Below are 22,587 nucleotides of genomic sequence, written 5' to 3'. Positions count from 1 at the left end.
GTCTTTGGTTCTGTTTATATGCTGGATTACATTTATTGATTTGCATATATTGATCCAGACTTGCATCCCAGGGATGAAGCCTACTTGATCATGGTGGATAAGCTTTTTGTTGTGCTGCTGGATTCTGTTTGCCAGTATTTTATTGAGGATTTTTGCATCAATGTTCATCAAGGATATTGGTCTAAAATTCTCTTTTTTGGTTGTGTCTCTGCCCGGCTTTCGTATCAGGATGATGCTGGCCTCATAAAATGAGTTAGGGAGGATTCCCTCTTTTTCTATTGATTGGAATAGTTTCAGAAGGAATGGTACCAGTTCCTCCTTGTACCCCTGGTAGAATTCAGCTGTGAAGCCATCTGGTCCTGGGCTTTTCTTGGTTGGTAACGTATTGATTATTGCCACAATTTCAGCTCTTGTTATTGGTCTATTCAGAGATTCAACTTCTTCCTGGTTTAGTCTTGGGAGGGTGTATGCGTTGAGGAATTTATCCATTTCTTCTAGATTTTCTAGTTTATTTGCATAGAGGTATTTTTAGTATTCTCTGATGGTAGTTTGTATTTCTGTGGGATCGGTGGTGATATCCCTTTATCATTTTTTATTGTATCTATTTGATTCTTCTCTCTTTTTTTCTTTATTAATCTTGCTAGTGGTCTATCAATTTTACAAACCAGCTCCTGGATTCATTAATTTTTTGAAAGGTTTTTTGTGTCTCTATTTCCTTCAGTTCTGCTCTGATTTTAGTTATTTCTTGCCTTCTGCTAGTTTTTGAATGGGTTTGCTCTTGCTTTTCTAGTTCTTTTAATTGTGATGTTAGGGTGTCAATTTTGGATCTTTCCTGCTTTCTCTTATGGGCATTTAGTGCTATAAATTTCCCTGTACACACTGCTTTGAATGCATCCCAGAGATTCTGGTATGTTGTGTCTTGGTTCTCATTGGTTTCAAAGAACATCTTTATTTCTGCCTTCATTTCATGATGTACCCAGTAGTCATTCAGGAGCAGGTTGTTCAGTTTCCATGTAGTTGAGCGGTTTTGAGTGAGTTTCTTAATCCTGAGTTCTAGCTTGATTGCACTGTGATCTGAGAGATAGTTTGTTATAATTTCTGTTCTTTTATATTTACTGAGGAGAGCTTTACTTCGAAGTATGTGGTCAATTTTGGAATAGGTGTGGTGTGGTGCTGAAAAAAATGTATATTTTGTTGATTTGGGGTGGAGAGTTCTGTAGATGTCTATTAGGTCTGCTTGGTGCAGAGCTGAGTTCAATTCCTGGGTATCCTTGTTGACTTTCTGTCTCATTGATCTGTCTAATGTTGACAGTGGGGTGTTAAAATCTCCCATTATTAATGTGTGGGAGTCTAAGTCTCTTTGTAGGTCACTCAGGACTTGCTTTATGAATCTGGGTGCCCCTGTATTGGGTGCATATATATTTAGGATAGTTAGCTCTTCTTGTTGAATTAATCCCTTTACCATTATGTAATGGCCTTCTTTGTCTCTTTTGATCTTTGTTGGTTTAAAGTCTGTTTTATCAGAGACTAGGATTGCAACCCCTGCCTTTTTTTGTTTTCCATTTGCTTGGTAGATCTTCCTCCATCCTTTTATTTTGAGCCTATGTGTGTCTCTGCATGTGAGATGGGTTTCCTGAATATAGCACACTGATGGGTCTTGAGTCTTTATCCAATTTGCCAGTCTATGTCTTTTAATTGGAGCATTTAGTCCATTTACATTTAAAGTTAATATTGTTATGTGTGAATTTGATCCTGCCATTATGAGGTTAGCCAGTTATTTTGCTCATTAGTTGATGCAGTCTCTTCCTAGTCTCGATGGTCTTTACATTTTGGCATGATTTTGCAATGGCTGGTACCGGTTGTGCCTTTCCATGTTTAGCGCTTCCTTCCAGAGCTCTTTTAGGGAAGGCCTGGTGGTGACAAAATCTCTCAGCATTTGCTTGTCTGTAAGGTATTTTATTTCTCCTTCACTTATGAAGCTTAGTTTGGCTGGATATGAAATTCTGGGTTGAAAATTCTTTTCTTTAAGAATGTTGAATATCGGCCCCCACTCTCTTCTGGCTTGTAGGGTTTCTGCCGAGAGATCCGCTGTTAGTCTGATGAGCTTCCCTTTGAGGGTAACCCCACCTTTCTGTCTGGCTGCCCTTAACATTTTTTCCTTCATTTCAACTTTGGTGAATCTGACAATTATGTGTCTTGGAGTTGCTCTTCTCAAGGAGTATCTTTGTGGCGTTCTCTGTATTTCCTGAATCTGAACGTTGGCCTGCCTTGCTAGATTGGGGAAGTTCTCCTGGATAATATCCTGCAGAGTGTTTTCCAACTTGGTTCCATTCTCCCCATCACTTTCAGGTACACCAATCAGACGTAGATTTGGTCTTTTCACATAGTCCCACATTTCTTGGAGGCTTTGCTCATTTCTTTTTATTCTTTTTTTCTAAACTTTCCTTCTTGCTTTATTTCATTCATTTCATCTTCCATGGCTGATAACCTTTCTTCCATTTGATCGCATCACCTCCTGAGGCTTCTGCATTCTTCACGTAGTTCTCGAGCCTTGGTTTTCAGCTCCATCAGCTCCTTTAAGCACTTCTCTGTATTGGTTATTCTAGTTATACACTCTTCTAAATTTTTTCAAAGTTTTCAACTTCTTTCCCTTTGGTTTGAATATCCTCCTGTAGCTCGGAGTAATTTGATCATCTGAAGCCTTCTTCTCTCAGCTCATCAAAGTCATTCTCCGTCCAGCTTTGATCCATTGCTGGTGAGGAACTGTGTTCCTTTGGAGGAGGAGAGGCACTCTGCTTTTTAGAGTTTCCAGTTTTTCTGCTCTGTTTTTTCCTCATCTTTGTGGTTTTATCTACTTTTGGTCTTTGATGATGGTGATGTACAGATGGGTTTTTGGTGTGGATGTCCTTTCTGTTTGTTAGTTTTCCTTCTGACAGACAGGACCCTCAGCTGCAGGTCTGTTGGAGTACCCAGCCAGCCGTGTGAGGTGTCAGTCTGCCCCTGCTGGGGGGTGCCTCCCAGTTAGGCTGCTCAGGGGTCAGGGGTTAGGGACCCACTTGAGGAGGCAGTCTGCCCATTCTCAGATCTCCAGCTGCGTGCTGGGAGAACCACTGTTCTCCTCAATGCTGTCAGACAGGGACATTTAAGTCTGCAGAAGTTACTGCTGTCTTTTTGTTTGTCTGTGCCCTGCCCCCAGAGGTGGAGCCTACAAAGGCAGGCAGGCCTCCTTGAGCTGTGGTGGGCTCCACCCAGTTCAAACTTCCAGGCTGCTTTGTTTACCTAAGCGAGCCTGGGCAATGGCAGGCGCCCCTCCCCCAGCCTCGCTGCTGCCTTGCTGTTTGATCTCAGACTGCTGTGCTAGCAATCAGCGAGACTCCATGGGCGTAGGACCCTCTGAGCCAGGTGCAGGCTATAATCTCCTGGTGCACCGTTTCCTAAGCCCGTCGGAAAAGCACAGTATTTGGGTGGGAGTGGCCTGATTTTCCAGGTGCCATCTGTCACCCCTGGAAAGGGAACTCCCTGACCCCTTGTGCTTCCCGAGTGAGGCAATGCCTTGCCCCTGCTTTGGCTGGCACACGGTGTGCTCACCCACTGACCTGCACCCACTGTCTGTCACTCCCTAGTGAGATGAACACGGTACCTCAGATGGAAATGCAGAAATCACCCGTCTTCTGTGTCCCTCACACTGGGAGCTGTAGACCGGAGCTGTTCCTATTCAGCCTTCTAGGCTCCTCCCAATACCATTAACTATAAGACTTTATAGAAAAAAGGCTTTCTTTTTTTTTTATAGGTTAGAACTGAATCTACTCATTTTTATTCAAGATTAAATCTGTCAACTTCTTCTTCCCCTCAGAGTTTTAAAGGTTTTATAGGGTTATTCAAAAGTAGCCTAATTATGCCCTGTTCTGCATGTACAAGCCAGGAGAAGTTAAGTTCTCAGAGTTATGTTCCAACTTGTTTGGACTGACTTTTGTTCCAATTTTGGGAATCAACTTTTGGTCTTTCCTTTCTTCTACAGCCAAAATGTAAGTGGACTCATTTTGATCCATGCCATCTCTCTCAAAAGAAATATGCTGTTTCCAAATTTTAAATTTTACTTAGCTTGGAAAAGAAGGCCTGGTAACAGAGATATGAGTTATCATTATACATCTAGCTATCATTATATAATGGAAGCCAGACCTTGTCAACTCACTCTTTTACCAAAATTTTAAACTCTCACTAATAGATAATTAAAGTGATAACATGATTTCCTCTAATGCTGCTCACAGGCTTCCCACTTTATTTAGAAAATCCATTATTATAGAGCCTGATTGATGGATGAAGTAAGGCATTCACTTGTTTTTCTTATGTTATAGTCAGAAGCTGTGTTGCAGTCCATAATATCAAAATGTCACCTGTTATTTATATTGATATACTTTCTGAAAACAGTACAAGTCAAGATTTGCAGTATTTAAGGAAACCTGAATTTTGAAATTTTACCTCTTTTTGTTGGAAGTAATTTTAAGAATCAGATACAGAGTTTAAAATTTAAATAAATTTCTGTTGGATCTAGGAAAGATTATTTTGCTATATTTGTGTTTTCCTCTGTGAAATTTTTGATCATCAATTCCAGTAAAAACCACAATACCATTTTCTCCAGAAATTTCAATGAATTATTTGATTTCCTGTAAAGAAATAATTTGTACTTCAATAAAAGAAATGCATATATAAATTTCAAAAATAGATGCTTATAATTTTTAATAGCTTTATTGAAGGAAGTACAACTGATATACAAAAAAACCTGCACGTATTTTATACATATATATTTATTTTATATATATATAAATATATGTAAATGTATAATATATAATATATAAATATATAAAATATATAAATAATATATAAAATATATAAATATGTATATATATAGATAGATGAGTTTGGACATATACATGCACCCATAATACTATCATTATAACAGTGATGGTAATAAACATATCCAGTACCTACAAAAGCTCTCTTTGTCACTCTTTGTTTTTGATGGTAATAATGCTTAAAATGAGATTTACCCTCTTAACACATTATTAAGTGTACAATACCGTGTTGTTAACTATAGGCATTATATTGTAGAGCAAATCTCTATGCTTATTCATAAGCATAAGTGAAACTTTATACCCACTGAACAACAGCTCCCCATTTCTCTCTCTCCTGAACCCCTGGGAAGCACTATTTTATTTTCTGCTTCAATTACTTTGCCTATTTTACTTAACTAATATAAGTGGAATCATAAAATATTTGTTCTTCTTGAACTTGCTTAATTCACTTAGCATAATACCCTCTAGATTCATCGACATTGTCACAAATGGTATTTTTTGTCAAACCTTGGCAACTGAATTAACATTTTGACGGCTTCCATATACAGAGAAATGATACTAACTGAACTTGTGAAAATAATTATATTGATATTAAATTAAAATGCTCATGAATAGTTTTTGAATTTTTGTAAGATCAGATATGGAGAAAAATCTCAAATTTATCTTTATTTTAATGAATGAAAAATATTTATGGTCTTGAAATAATTAGCAATGGGAAACTAGGAAAATTGAGATTTTTAGATTTTTGATTATTATTGACATAACATATATTTCTATATTTACTTTAAAATACATTTATTTATATACATATATATAGAGAGAGAGACATCATGAGTAAATTAGTGTGTACGTGTTGTGGGTGTGTTTGTGTTTTCTGTAATAGATACTCTAGCAGCAGTTACCTAGTGTATGTCATGTTCTAATTAATATTACATCCCAGAAACAACTCCTAAAACTACTTTAAATTTGTATATTTTGTCTGCCTTCTTTCTAATAAATAAATGTATGTATGGAACAATACTGTCTGAATTTGTTTCATTTTAGCATACCACATGATAGTATGGTGAAGGGGTGTGAGGACAGGCAGACAGAGATGGGAGAAATTGAGAGAGAGAGAAAGAAAGAGAGAGAGATAACTTATTATCATGAAGCCTTATTTATCTTTGTATCATGAGGGGCTAGCTCAGGACATGGCATGAATGGAGCTTATAGAGTGTATATTGAAATAAATAGGCCACTTATGACATGGGTTAGGTCATTTATATTCCAAATTTAATGTAAGAGGTTCGTTCTAGTGTAAATATATATCTTAGGCTTTACAATAAAATAAAATATTGTTACTTTTATACATATGATACAGGTTTAATTTTGAGAGGACCCACAATATTTATTTAAAAATGCTCCTTAAATAAATTTAAAAATATATTTCTACATGAATATAATGTAACGTTACCAATTTTATTGAGTCTCTATTTTTTTCTTGTAAAAAGAACTTACAATGATAATTCATAAGTAAAACTGTAATAATTATACCTACTAGACACATAAAAGCTTGGAATTGAAGAAAAATTTTACAATAATCTGTGTTGTTATGATTTAAATTTAGGATTACAGTATTCTAAATTCTCAAACAGATACCATGAATATTTTTTAGTTACGGTACTAAATTCAACAGAATTTTAAATGTGCATTATGTATGTGAGCTGACATAGAAGAATCATGACTGAATAAATAAAAATAGTATTAATGTTCAATGACATGTGGTAGAGAGAAATTTTTAATTTTTAAGTTAGAATTTAGGCATTCAAAACAGGAATCACAGGAATAACAAAAGCACATAACTCTGAACTATGCACACCAGATAAGCATAAAATTTATTTTGCAAATGTTTTTTGCAGTTTAGTCTCTGCATCAGTTTATATTGTGGGAAAGTAAGGGAGCAAGAATAGCTGAAATGATATAACACATAAAAATATCAGATAATTTTTATTGTAAACAGATATAAGATGAATTTGAAAACAACATTGATAAGAAATTAAAGGGGAATATATTTCCCACTTCTTCCTTTTGTATATAACCCATAGCCTAAAATTATGATTCTTTGTAGAACTATCTCTCCACTTTTCTGTCATTTGTCAAAAGAAGAATAAAATCAATATTTATTTTTAGGGCTACATTACTGCATTACTGCATCATGAACCTAAACTTAATTCTGACTCTAGAAACCAAGTCAAACCATCAAGAAATATAAACCGTGAGAAAATGAGAATAAATGCAAAAAATCACATCCAATATAAAAGGCACAGAGATACTACAAAGAGTAAGAAACATCGGAAAGGGTTTAGGTGAAAAGATAATAAATATTCCTTTTCTAAAATGTTGTGGTAGTAACAGTTTATTACTTAATCTACAAAAAATGTTGTCAGTATTTCCATACTTACCGAAATGAGTATGATACCTCAGGCTCACTCCTTCAGTATCTTTTTTAATCTATTACTGTACTACAGTATCATTTCAACAATGTTAAAGATTTAATCACAATTTAAATATTAAATATTAATGATTAGGATAATAAACCTTTACTATGACCTATACTATTCATACCATTCTGGAAATATAACATAATACTAGCAGATCACAAGTTACATAGACCAAAACCCTCTCAAAACCAAACAAACAAACAAAAAATACAAAGCAAAACATTCAGCCTCTGCATTTAAGGCATGCTTTTCATCAATCCTGATGTGATTCCAGGAATATACAAAGAAGAGGTAAGACATCTGGGATTCCCATGGAAAACCAAAAACAAATATATAAATGAAATGTTGAGAAGCCCAGCCATCAACTCTCCATAGTATGCTAAAGGGTCAGCAAAACAAATAAACTTGGCCGCCTACAGCCTGCTGAGTAACTCCTCATTTTTATTTGCCTGCCACACCATGAAAGACTCTGCAGTTCCAAAGCTGTGTAGAGAAAAGCAAAGATATCATCTGTGAGGGTTTCTTAGTTACTGAAAGTAGGAGAACCTTCACATGAGAAGGAATCAGTATGATCAAGCAGAAGGCTTGGTGGAGGTACTAACATGGTTGTCTAATATCCATCAAGTTGGAGTTTTTCTAGAATAACTTTTAAATTGAGTGACTAAAATTCATCGGCCAGACAAGTACTTTCCCTAACTTTCCAGAGTCAAAGAAACACAAATTCAGCAGAAACACACACACACACACACACACACACAGAAGACATTCACAGTTTTCATGACCAACTCTTCCTTTAATTTACCATCGGTTTAAAATAAGTACAGCAAGCTCATAAGCCAGATTCATCCCAAGTGTGTTTTATGCTTCAATTTCTCAATTGATGGTGAATGAATCTGGACTTTGGACAGCCTACTTATCTCAATAGTCAAGTGGAATATAGTTGTCCTCATGGAAAAGATCATCAAATTAAGCAATGGGCTGAGTCATGGCTCATTACTCAGAATTCATTTGTTTGTGTTCTAACACCAAGTACCTCAGAATAGGACTACATCTGGAGACAGGGCCATTAAGGAAAAAATTAATATAAAATGAGGGCAGATAGAGAATATCTTATATGGACATAAGGACAAACACAGAGAAGGAAGTCCATGTAAAAACACTGAAGGAAGGCAACCATCTACAAACTAATCATAATGGCTTTAGAAGAAACCAACTCTGTTAATCATACTTCGATTACACACTTTTAGCCTCCTGAATGTGAGAAAGTATGTTTCTTGTTGTTTAAGCCACCTAGTCTGTGGTATTTTATTATGGCAGCCCTAGCCAACTAATAGAGTGGTATACAGAAATACACTTAAAGTTTGAATGTTGATGTTATATATGAAATGAATTTTGAGAGTATCAGGTATGTATTAAAGTATGAAAGAAGGATTATGCAATATTTGGAAGATTATACATGCATAACTATTTAGATATGCTTATCAAATTTGGTCATTTGAGAAAAAAGCCTTACATGATTCCTAGAACATACTGTTTATTTTCCGATTATTCCTTTGCACATTGAATAGCTGTATACAGATTCTTTTTTATTTTTCATAAATTTGAACTAGCAACAACCATTGACTTCAAATTTATTTATTAATATGTTAGCTTTTACAATAATATAAAAATATATTTTTTCCACTGGAGAATACAGAACTAGGTCATTTTCTTTTACTTTTTCTTTTTTTTTTTAAACTTTACTTTTTACTGTACAAGTTCCGGGATACATGTGCAGAAACTGCAGGTTGGTTACATAGGTATACATGTGCCATGGTGGTTTGCTGCACCTATTCACCCATCCTCTAAGTTCCCTCCCCTCACACACCACCTCCCAATAGGTCCTCATGTGTGTTGTTTCCCTCTGTTTCCATGTGTCTTCATTGTTCAACTTCCATTCATGAGTGAGAACATGCAGTGCTTGGTTTTCTGTTCTTGTGTTAGTTTGCTGAGGGTGATTGTTTCCAGCTTTATCCAAGTCTCTGTAAAAGACTTGATCTCATTCCATTTTTGGCTGCATAGTATTCAGTGGTGTCTATGTACAACATTTTGTTTATCAAGTCTATCACTGATGGGCATTTGGGTTGGTTCCATATCTTTGCTATTGTAAATAGTGCTGCAGTAAATATATGTATACATGTGTATTTATAGTAAAATAATTTATATCCCTTTGGGTATATACCCATTTATGAGATTGCTGGGTCAAATGGTATTTCTGTTTCTAGATCCTTGAGAAATCACCATATGGTCTTCCACAGTGGGTCTCAATAAGTGCACAAAAAAATACCTCTGGTTAAATTTAACATCCCCTCATGTTAAAAACTCTCAATAAACTAGGCATTGATGGAACATATCTCAAAATAATAAGAGCTATTTATAACACACCCATAGCCAATATCACATTGAATGGGCAAAAGATGGAAGCATTCCCTTTGAAAACAGGTAGAAGACAAGGATTCCATCTCTCTCCACTCCTATTCAACATAGTATTGGAAGTTCTGGCCAGGGCAATCAGGCAAGAGAAAGAAATAAAGGGTATTCAAATAGGAAGAAAGGAAGTCAAATTGTCTCTGTTTGCAGATGACATAATTTTATATTTAGAAAACCCCATCATCTCAGCCCCCAAAGTCCTTAAACTGATAAGCAACTTCAGCAAAGTCTCAGGATACAAAATCAATGTGCAAAAATCACAAGGATTCCCTTACACTGACAACAGACAAGCAGAGAACCAAATAATGAATCAACTCCCATTAACAATTGCTACAAATAGAATAAAATACCTAGGAATATAGCTAACAAGTGATGTGAAGGACCTCTTCAATGAGAACTACAACCCACTGAGCAAGGAAATAAGAGAGGACACAAACAAATGGAAAAACATTCCATCCTCATGGACAGGAAGAATCAATATCATGAAAATGTCCATACTGCCCAAAGTAATTTATAGATTCAACGTTATTCCCATCAAACTACCATTGGCATTCTTCATAGAATTAAAACAAATACTTTGAATTTCATATGGAATCAAAGAAGACCCTGTATAGCCAAGATAATCCTAAGCAAAAAGAACAAAATTGGAGGCATCACGCTACCTGACTTTAAACTGTAATACAGGGCTACAGCAACCAGAAAACATCGTACTCATACCAAAGCAGATATATAGACCAATGGAACAGAGCAGAGACCTCACAACAAGAACCACACATCTACAACCATCTGATCTTTGACAAACATGACAAAAACAAGCAAAGGGGAAAGGATTCCCTACTTAATAAATGGTGCTGAGAAAACTGGCTAACCAGATGCAGAAAATTGAAACTGGACACGTTCCTCACACCTTATACAAAAGTTAACTCAAGGTGGATTGAAGACTTAAATGTGAAACCCAAAACTATAAAAATCCTAGAAGAAAATCTTGGCAATACCATTTAGGACATAAATATGGGCAAAGACTTCATAATGAAAACAAAAGAAGCAATTGCAACAAAAGCCAAAATTGACAGATAGAATCCAATTAAATTAAAGAGCTTCTGCACAGCAGAAGAAACTATCATCAGAGTAAAGAGGCAACCTACAGAATGGGAGAAAATTTTTGCAATCTATCCATCTGATAAAGGCCTATTATCTAGAATTTATAAGGAACTTAAACAAATTTACAAGAATAAAACAAACAACCCCATCAAAAAGTGGTCAAAGGATATGAATCGACACTTCTCAAAAGATGACATTTATGCAGCCAACACACATATGCAGAAAAATTCAACATCACTGATCATTAGAGAAATGCAAATCAAAACCACAATGATATACCGTCTCACGTCAGTCAGAATGGTGATTATTAAAATGTCAAGAAACAATAAATGTGGGTGAGGCTGTAGAGAAGTAGGAATGCTTTTACACTGTTGGTGGGAAGTAAATTAGAGCTAGGTCTTTAAGATTATGTTGATTAATTGATTTCCAACACAAACCAAGTTCAAAGTAGATAAGTAGTTATAGCGAAGGCAAAAAATAGAGAGTTAAAAATTAATAAATAATAAAACAGTCTAGATGGTATACACACTAATTTCAAGGGAGCTTTTTTTTTGAAGTTTAGTGAGACATGTAACATTTAAAAATTTCAATTTTATCTGTAACTTCTGAGTGACTGGTTGTGTTAAAAAAGTTACCATACAATTTCCCATCTTAGCAATTTTTAAGTTTGCAATTCAGCAATGTTAAACTATATTTACATTTTTGTGCCACAAGTTTTTAGAAAATTTTCATCTTGGAAAACACATTGAACAATACCCCATTTTCCCTTTACTCCAGCCCCTGGTATCTACTATTCCACCTTTTCTTTCTATGGGTTTTACTACTTTTGACACCACATATCAGTGAAATCACTTATATGTGCATTTATCTTTTTTTGACTGGCTTATTCAACTTATTATAACATCCTCAAGCTTCATCAATGTTGCCACATATGATAGAATAGAATTTTCCTTCTTTAAAAGCTAAAAAGTCATTCATTTCATATATACACCATGTTTTCTTTGTCCATTCATCCATCCATGGACATTTGTGTTGCTTTCCTCTCTTGACTATTGTGAATAATGTTGCAAAAAACATAGATGTGCAAATATGTCTTTGAGATCCTGCTTTTAATTATTTTGGATAAATACCTAGAAGTAACATTGCTGGGTCATATGGTAATTTTATTATTTTTTTTTTTTTGAGGAAACTCCATACCTTAACTATAGGGGTGTCATCATTTTTCATTCCTAACAATAATGCACAAGATTTTCTATTTATATATATTATCTTCAATACCTTTGTTTTCTGGGCTCTGTGTGTGTGTGTGTGTGTGTGGGTGTACGTGTGTGTGTGTGTGAATATACATATTCAAAAATGTTTTGAGGTGGCTAGTGGTTATGATGTCATAGCTCATTGTAGTTTAGGTTTACATTTCTCTAATAATTAGTGATGTTAAGCATCTTTTTGTATGCTTTTTGGCCATATGTCTATATTTTCTGAATAAATGTGTATTCGAGTTTTGAATTATTTTAATTGACATTTTGCTATTAAATTATAGAGAATTGCCATATATTTTGAATATAAAACACTTAGCAGACAAATTATTTACCAATATTTTCTCTCTTGCAACCTGTTTATTTCTAGGGCATCAGTTGTAATGTCTTCTCCTGATTCCTTTTTTTTTTTTTTTTTGACTTGCTCTTTGCTGTGTCCCCAGGCTGCAGTGCAGCAGCAGCACCATCTCAGCTCACTGAAACCCTCACTTTCCAAGTTCAAGCAATTCTCTCACATCAGCTTCCTAAGTAGCTGGGACTACAGGTGCATGCCACCACACCTGGCTAATTTTTGTAGTTTTAGTAGAGACAGGGTTTCACCATGTTTCCCAGACTGATCTCCCACACCTGGGCTCAAGCAATCGGCCTGCCTCAGCACTCCAAAGTGCTGGGATTACAGACATAAGCCACCATACTCAGCCTGATTTTAATTATACAGCTATTCCCTTTTTTTTTTAATTGAGAAAACAATTTCTTGATTTTGTTGATCTTTTCAAAAAAAGAAAGCAACAACTCAGTTTTGCTGATTTTTCTCTATTTTCTATTGTATTTATTTCTGCTGTAATCTTTATTATTTTTTTCTTTCTGATAATTTTGGTCAGTTCTTTGATCTGTAAAGTTAGATTGCTTTAGATATTTCTTCTTTTTAACATACGCATTTATTACTATCAACTATTTTCATGGTACTGTTTTTCCTACATTTGTAAGTTCAGGTTCCTTGTTTCACTTCTTTTTGTGTATCTTCTACAGCAAGCTGGTCCAACCTGCAGCCTGACAGGTGCATGCAACCCAGGACGGCTTTGAATGTGGCCCAGCACTGACTTGTAAACTTTCTTAAAACATTGTGATTTCTCTTGTGATTTTTTCCCAGCTCATCAGCTATGGCGAGTGTTAGTGTATTTTATGTGTGGCCCAGGGCAATTCTTTTCCCAATGTGGTCCAGGGAAGGCAAAAGATTGGACACTCTTGTTCTATAGGTATATTTTGTGGTTACCATGAGGATTGCATAAAGTATTTTATAATAAACATTATATAATTAAAAATTAAAAAATAAATATTATATAAAATTAATTTTATATAATTATTTATAAAATAATTATAAATTATAAAAATAAAGTATAAATAAATAAATATTAAATAAAATAAAATATTTTAAAATAACAGTCCATTTTAAACAAAAAAACCCCTTTAATTATATGTGAAAAGTCTGTTCTTTTACATCTCCCACTCCTACTTTATGTTAGCAATATCACTAGTCATATATTTTGTGTTGTGTCGCAATTAATATAAATGTAATGTTACTTTTATGCTTTTCTCTTTTAAATTACATATCAGAATTAAAAGTTACTTGTGAAGCAACATTAAAAACTTATGGGACTTTATATTTAATTACCTATTTATCTCTACCAGATAGATTTATACTTTTACATTCATTCATTTTGCTACCTAGTCTCCCTCATTTCAACTTGAAATACTCCTTTTTGCTTTTTTGTAGGACAGGTGTGGTAATAATTACCTTCTTCAACCATTTTTTTAACCCGAGAAAATATTATATTTTCTATAATTTCTGAATGACAGGTTTGCCAAATGAATGTCTTGTGTGGTAGGTTTTTTTTTTTCTGATTTTTCTTTCAACACTTTGAATATGTTATGTCACTTACTTTTGGTTTAAAAAGATGTCTGCTGGTATCTTGTTGACAATACCATGTGAGTTCTCTTTTATGTCATGATTCATTTTTCTTTTTCTGCTTCTGAGATTCTTTCTTTGTGACTTTTGAAAGTCTGATTATGATATTTATGATGTAAAATTTTTGAATTCATCTCAGTGTACAGTAGTTGTGTTTTAAAACAATTCTATGTCCATATTCTTCCTCAAATTTGGGAATTGTCTGCCTGCCATTATGTCTTTAAAAAGACTTTTTGTCTCAATCTTTTCCTCTTGTCCTATGAGGGCTCTCATAATACATAACTGGTCAGGTTAACAATGTCCCATAAGCCTCCAGCTTTCTTACTTTATTATGAAATTATTTTGCCCCTCTCGCTTAATCGTTTCAAATGGCCAATATTTTCAAATTCATGAATTTTTTTTCTAGCTGAAAAGTCATCTATTGAATTTCTCTAGTAAATTTTCCAATTTAGTTATTGTATTATTTAGCTCCATAATTTCGATTTGGTTGTTTTCTATAATTTTTTGTCTTTGTTGATACTCTTATTGACAGGTGACAGCATACTGGCAGCCCTCACAGCCCTCACTTGCTCTGGGCACCTCCTCGGCCTTGGTGCCCACTCTGGCTGCACTTGAGGAGCCCTTCAGCCCACTGCTGCACTGTGGTAGCCCCTTTCTGGGCTGGCCAAGGCCAGAGCACGCTCCCTCAGCTTGCGGGGAGGTGTGGAGGCAGAGGCATGGGCAGGAACCGGGGCTGCCCGTGGTGCTTGCGGGCCAGCACGAGTTCCGGGTGGGAGTGGGCTTGGCGGACCCCATACTTGGAGCTGCTGGCTGGCCCCACAGGCCCCAGGCAGTGAGGGGCTTAGCACCTGGGCCAGCAGCTGCTGTGCTCAATTTCTTGCAGGGCCTTAGCTGCCTTCCTGAGGTGCAGGCCTTGGGACCTGCAGCCAGCCATGCCTGAGCCTCCCCACTCCACCACCACCATCCCGCCCCCCCCCCCACCGTGGGCTCCTGTGAGACCCAGCATCCCCGAGGAGCACCGCCCCCTGCTCCACGGAGCCCAGTCCCATGGACCACCCAAGGGCTGAGGAGTGCGGGTGCACCATGCAGGACTGGCAGGCAGCTCCACCTGTGGCCCCAGTGCAGGATCCACTGGGTGAAGCCAGCTGGGCTCCTGAGTCTGGTGGGGACTTGGAGAACCTTTATGTCTAGCTAAGGGATTGTAAATACATCAATCGGCACTCTGTATCTAGCTCAAGGTTTGTAAACACACCAATCAGCCCTCTGTTTCTAGCTCAGGGTTCATGAATGCACCTATCAACACTCTGTATCTAGCTACTCTGGTGGGGACTTGGAGAACCTTTATGTCTAGCTAGGGAATTGTAAATACACCAATCAGCACTTTGTATCTAGCTCAAGGTTTGTAAACACACCAATCAGCACCCTGTGTCTAGCTCAGGGTTTGTGAATGCACCAATCGACACTCTGTATCTAGCTACTCTGGTGGGGACTTGGAGAACCTTTGTATGGACACTCTGTATCTAGCTAATCTAGTGGGGATGTGGAGAACCTTTGTGTCTAGCTCAGGGACTGTAAATGCACCAATCAGCGCCCTGTCAAAACAGACCACTCAGCTCTCTGTAAAATGGACCAATCAGCAGGATGTGGGTGGGGCCAGATAAGAGAATAAAAGCAGGCTGCCAGAGCCAGCAGTGGCAACCCCACTCGGGTCCCCTTCCACACTGTGGAAGCTTTGTTCTTTCACTGTTTGCAGTAAATCTTGCTGCTGCTCACTCTTTGGGTCCACACTGCCTTTATGAGCTGTAACACCCACCATGAAGGTCTGAAGCTTCACTCCTGAAGCCAACGAGACCATGAACCCACCAGGAGGAAGAAACTCCAGATGCACCACCTTAAGAGCTGTAACACTCACCACGAAGGTCTGCAGCTTCACTTCTGAGCCAGCGAGACCACGAACGCACCAGAAGGAAGAAACTCTGAACGCTTCCAAACATCAGAAGGAACAAACTCCAGATATGCTGCATTTAAGAACTCTAACACACCGTGAAGGTCCGCAGATTCATTCTTGAAGTCAGTGAGACCAAGAACCCACCAATTCTGGACACATTATATCATATATGTATTATTTTCCTGATTTTTAAAAACTTGTCTGCATTCTTTTAGTTAATCGAGCATCTTTAATTATTTTTGAAATTTTTGATACGTATTTAAGATATTTTGAATTTTTTGACAGGTAATGGATAGATCTTTGTGCATTGAGGGTTGAAAAAGGTTTACTTTATTCCTTTAAATAGGTTATGATTTCCAGTGTCTGCATGTTTTGCATTTCTTTGTTAAATTTTGAGATTTAAAGAAACACCCACATCTCCCAGTCTTTATGTACTAGCTTAGTGTAGGGGAAGACCTTCATCTATCACCCCACCTAGAGATTCTGGGAGCTTTGTGAACCATTCCAAGAGCTGAATCCTTTCCAGGCTTTCAAATGTAATTACCAAGTTAAATCGAGTTTTATGTTTGTTTGTTTTCAGGATTTTGTAATATTTTGCTTCAACTGTTGTCATTCTGTAGTAATAATGCAGCTCTTCTAGTACTGCCCTAAACTGCCCCACTGCCTTTATTCCCAGGCATTCAAATGCAGGGGTTTCTATAAGTGATTTAAGTTCAGTGACAGAAATCAGACCCTTGGGAAGTCCCTAAGGAGCCAGAACATTAGACCACATTTCAATTAGAGCATTAGAATATTCTGAATTTGTCTATATATTTACATTTACCAGTGACTTTTTATATTTTTATTTGTTACCTGTTAGTGTCCTTTTCCTTTAGAGTGAAAAATACCCTTTGCATTTCTTCTTAAACAAGTTTGGTGTTGGTGAATTCTCTTAGCTTTTATTTGTCTTGAAAAGTCTTTATCTCTTCCTCACACATGAAGAAGTGCTTTGATGAGTACAGTATTTTTGGATTAAAGGTTTTTCAAATTTTTGATTACTTCATCATTTGGCTATATTATCCCACTCTCTTGCCTGCAAGTTTTTTTTCTTTCTTTCTTTTTTTTTCCTGAGAAATTCACTGAAAACAGTTTGGTAACACTATTGAATGTGTTATGTTTTGTTGTTGTTGTTGTTTTGTTTTTCTGTCTCTCCTGCTTCTTTCAGTATCGTTTTTGTTCTTTGATTTGTGGTAATTTGATTATAATGTGCTTTGGGAATTACTTTCTGTGTTGAATTTGTTTGGTGATGTGTAAGATAACTGTTCCCAGATATTATTGTCTTTCTCCAAATTTGGAAAATGTTGAGTTCTTTATTATCTTCAGTTTGTTTTCTAGTCCTTTCTTTTCTATCCCATATCCTTTAGAAACTTATATTATGTGGAGGTAGTTGCCTCCATAGTGTCATAAAATTTCTGTGGCCACCACTATTTCTTTTTTCTTTTATGCCTCTGATTGGGTAATTACATATTTTCTTTCTTTGAGCTTACTGATTTTTTCTGTTTGATCAAGCCTACTGTTAAAGTTTTCTAATGAGTTTTTCAGTTTAACAATTTTATCCTGCATTTCCAGGATTTCATTTTTTTATTATTTTGATTTCTTTCTCAAATGTCTAATATTCTGTCTGCATTGTTTTCCAAGTTTCTTTTAGTTTTTTTGATTATGGTTTGTGTGACTCCTGAACTTTACAAAGAGATTTATTTTGAATTTGTTGTCAGATATTTAAGCATCTTCAAATCTTTTTGTGCATTATTGAACCTTGATTGGTTTCTTTTGGAGATGTCATATTTCCCTGTTTTATTTTTTTTAACAATACTTGCTGTTTACATTGATGCCTGCATATTTAAGAAGATGCCCACCTGATTCAGCTTTCTAACGTGTTATGAAGTGGTGTTAAAATTTTACTGCTTAATACCAGAGCTGAATCTCTGCCCTGAGCATTCTTTCTGTTTGGAGGATGGCTTATATTTGATAGCAGAACCTAAATAGTGCACTACAGCTAAATCTCTTCCATGCTGTTGTTTTCCTGTCTGGGGAAGACTTATCATGACCATGAAAACATAATGCTGTGCCAGAACTTAAACCCAAATGTGTAATAATTTCTGGGTTGGGGAAGGCCTAATAAATAACTGGAACTTAGTTACTTACTTGATAGTTGTTTCTGGGTCAGAGAAAGGCTCTGTATGATCACCTGGGATATTTGTAAAATCTGACAAAAGATTCTAGCCTTCCCCTGGATTGTGCCTCCTGTACTACTGTAGTGCCAGCTAGCCCCCCATCAACGTGAATTCCCTGTTGATAGGAACACAGAGCATCTGCCAAGATATGTTTGCCATTTGCTCTGGTTAGTGCTTCCGCTCTTTGATTCCGATTCAACCCAGGTAGTTCAGTCCGTCTGACACTCCTAATACATCCTGTAGGATGGAACAAAGAAGGCTTCTCACAATGATTCACACATTGATATGGGGATTGAGTGTCCACCTGCAATTATTTTCTTCCACCTGGATAATTGCAGGTACAGGGAAGTTTTCTGTGAGTGGTGTTATTTTGGTTTGAAGAATGAGTTGATGCAGCACAGATGACCTTTCTTCTTTCTGGTCATGGATTATTATTTTCCATGAACCCATAAGATTTTTCACTTTTCTCCTGAGCTCTGGTGCATTCAGAGTGGTATTTTTATATTTGAATAGTTGCTAGTTGTACTTTTAAGAGGGATTGATGCTAGAGGTCTTCAATTCTACCATCTTGCTGATGTCACTCCTCAAATAATATTTTTATATGTTAGCAAGTTATTTTGTTTTTAAGATTTTGTGTCTACATGACACAGACATGAAAAGAGATGCACTCTTATCACTGAAACTTTTCGTTTACTGTTTTGGTTGTGTGCATTTTCTAGTAATGAATGATTGTTTATTTAAGCCATATGTTTTATACATAGACTTTCTTAAAAAGAGACTAGATAGTTCTGTGTGTCAGAATATAGGGTCAGAATATAACTACACATTAATAATTTCTCAACTCTTTATTTTGGAAGTGTAAATAAGCTTTATTTTAATCTTTGTTATATTACACCTCTGTAATGCAGAGAAATTTTTATCTTCAGGAAATGGAAAATTTTCTCCAGAGTTCAGGGGAAGATGGTATTGTGGTGTTTTCTCTGGGTCACTGTTTCAAAATGTTACAAAGGAAAAGGTTAATATCATTGCTTCAGCCCTTGCCCAGATCCCACAGAAGGTTAGTGAAACCTCTAATCCTGATAAGCAGCTATTCACATAATGAGAAAGTATGGCTTTTGCCTACTGAGTCTTGCTGTTACTGGAAACAACACTCTTGATTGTGGTTTGTTTATAATAAAATAGAAATAATATATTAAGCCCCCACATCATATTTTAGAATTTGAAATCTAAAGGCATGTGCCAACTATTCCGAAATAAGTTCTGACATGTATTATTTCCAAGGACCAGAAAAAAGAAAACAGATAAAGAAGAATCAATCTCAAGAATATCCTTCTCATATATGAGTGCATAAAAATTGTATTCAGGGTACTTTTGCATAGAAATAAAAGCTCAGATTAATGTAATCTTTCTCAATAATTAGAGTTTTTAAGAGTTAAATGTCAATTGCAATTATATTATAGTAACTTAATTATTTAAGTAATGTAATTATTTATAATACTCAACTAATATTAACTTTGTTACTACTGTAATTCTAGAATTTCACACTTTAGATAGTGCTATATATAAACTATCCAAAAGCTATTTTCCTTTCTATTTAGCTAAAACACATCAAACTCAATAAAGGCAAGTATACTAATTAGGAATGTGAAATCTTGTAACTTTAATTATGAAATTATCTGTTAAGTAGTTTGAAAAATCCATGCCATCATTTCTTTTCAAAGGTATGACATTTTTTATAGATGTCCCACAAATAAAAATTATTGGAAAAAGTTACAATCCCAATGAAAATTTGTCATTGAACAATGGAACATAAGTAATTCTCTAGCTGCTTCTTCTTCAATAAAATAATTAAATATAAGAAAACAGAGGTCAGAAAGAAAATAGAGAAGAAAAGACAACCGATTATCCAAAACACACACGAAATTGAAAGCAAATTTTATCTGCGGGGAACGGTAAATTTGATGGTAGAACTAGAATAGTTCCATGATTTAAAATGACACAGAGGTCATGTATTTATAAAATTTTCAATTCTTATTAGAAAATTGAGAAGCCAGTACTGAATTACTTTTTAATTATTCACTGATATTCTCATTTTCAGATATTTTTGATTGATAATAAAATAATAATTGTACACTTAATAGACAACTAGTACACTTTATCTGAAAAGACCTTTGTAAAAAGTCCTACTGTATCTTTTAGTGTTTACAACAGTACATCTACATACTCCCTGTCTCAACTATCACCTGAAGTACAATGAGTTTATAATTTGTAACTATATCTACATCCTTAGAATGCTAATGTCCTGTGGTTCAATCTGTGAAATACATGTGTTTCTTCCATAGGTGTTATGGAGGTACAAAGGAAAAAAACCATCCACATTAGGAACCAACACTCAGCTGTATGATTGGATACTCCAGAATGATCTTCTTGGTAGGCCTATGAGAAAGTAAAAATATGAACTAGATGAAGAAAAATGAATAAATGTTAAAACAGTGAGCAAATTCAGCAAATATTTAAAATTATAAAACTTTATTTTACTTATACTTTTGAAGCAGATGTAATTAAAGGATTGACTAAAATTGTATAGACTCACACTTTCTATTGTTAAGGTGAGAGTGACAGGAAATGCAGGAGGAATTAATGCCTCTTTTTCTGAAGATAGAAATGATCTTTACTAGCAATGCTCCATGTGCTCACCTTCTAAAGAAAATGCTGTATGCTTCAGGGAGTTATCTCATAATTCCCATCTTTAGTGCTGAAATTATTTTTAAAATTCATAATAAAATATCTCACCATTTCTCATCCAATTGGCATACTAAGTCACCCCAAACCAAAGTTTTTATCACTCATGGTGGAATGAATGGGATCTATGAAGCTATTTACCATGAAATCCCTATGGTGGGAGTTCCCCTATTTGGTGATCAGCTTGATGACATAGCTCACAGGAAAGTCAAAGGAGCAACTGTAGAAATTAACTTCAAAACTATGACAAGTGAAGATTTACTCAGTGCTTTGAGAACAGCCATTAACAATTCTTCGTAAGTACTACTGATTGTAAAGACTGATCATCATTGATTATGTTACACATTATGCCAGGAAATGTTAAATATTATCCTGGTAGACATTTTAAGGGATTTTCCCCTGCAATATTAAGTCATTAATCACCTTGGTATTGGAATAGTCCTGGAAATTATAGTTCATAGTGTGTCAATCTTCGTGGAAATATTAGGTTTAAGTTAACAACTGGCTTACTAAACTTTTATTCACGTCTTTGTTTTACCGCATTTTGTTAAGAATATACTCTTTTTCAGTCTCCCCACTATATCTTTTTAATGCTATGCAACCAATAATGTTCACGTCACAACCAGCATCAATCTTTTACCCAACAAATTTTTAGCTTGCATAACATATACTACAGTTTATCTACCTGTCTTTTATGAAAACAAAACTACAACTTTCTAATTTCTATGTGTGTTTTTGCCTTCCAGTTATAAGGAAGATGCTATGAGATTATCAATAATTCACCGTGATCAACCCATAAAGACCCTGGATAAAGCAGTCTCGTGGATTGAGTTTGTCATGCACCACAAAGGAGGCAAGCACCTGCGATCAGCTGCCCACGACTTCACCTGGTTCCAGCACTACTCTATAGACATGATTGGGTTCCTACGTGCCTGGGTGGCAACTGCTATATTCTTGGTCTTATGATGTAGTTTATTTTCCTCTCAAAAATTTAATAAGACTAGAAAGATAGAAAAGAGGGAGTAGATCTTTCCAAATTTAGGGAAGACCTGATGGGGTAATCCTGTTAATTCCAGAAACAAAGAATTTAGTGAAAACATGTTCCCTTCCTATTTTCATATTATCTATTCTGATATTTTATCTTAGCTAAGTAGCCTAGAATTCCATGATCATGAAGTTGTGAGTATATTCCACTGTTGCATTGTATTTTCCTAGGTGTCCTTACTCTCTTCTCTCACTTTTTAACACAAGGACATCAATACATCTAAATTTTCCTATTTCTGATATCGCGGTTTCCATGATGTCATCACTTCTATAACCTTAAGTGATAGGGTGACCTTCAATATGCTAATTCCTGGTGTTTGCACAAACACATTGATTTAAAGAAGTAAAAAATGTAAAATTCACGAAATTCAGTAAACCACACAAATCAGTTAAGCATTCTATGACTTAGCTTGTTATGAGAAACATAATTATTTTTCTTTTCCAATTTAAATAAGCCCTTCTACATACCCAGCATCACTGATCTCAGACAATGAATTGCTAAAATGACAATAGAG

The 22,587-nt window shown here is 35.6% G+C and overlaps 1 protein-coding gene across 1 annotated transcript in view; it reads left to right on the top strand.

Annotated features, from left to right (window-relative positions):
- LOC134739433 (UDP-glucuronosyltransferase 2B4-like) overlaps positions 1-21,994 on the top strand; it is a 245,513-nt gene extending 223,519 nt beyond the window's left edge. Inside the window, 1 exon segment of the mRNA XM_063663722.1 lies at positions 21,775-21,994. Within this exon segment, the coding sequence (XP_063519792.1) occupies positions 21,775-21,994 (220 nt within the window).
- Positions 21,995-22,587: the final 593 nt, after the last annotated feature.

The sequence above is a fragment of the Pongo pygmaeus genome, chromosome 3 (genome assembly GCF_028885625.2).
Source record: "Pongo pygmaeus isolate AG05252 chromosome 3, NHGRI_mPonPyg2-v2.0_pri, whole genome shotgun sequence".
NCBI lineage: Eukaryota > Metazoa > Chordata > Mammalia > Primates > Hominidae > Pongo > Pongo pygmaeus.
Note: the sequence above shows the minus strand (reverse complement) of the source record. Positions and strands in the feature narration are given on the sequence as shown.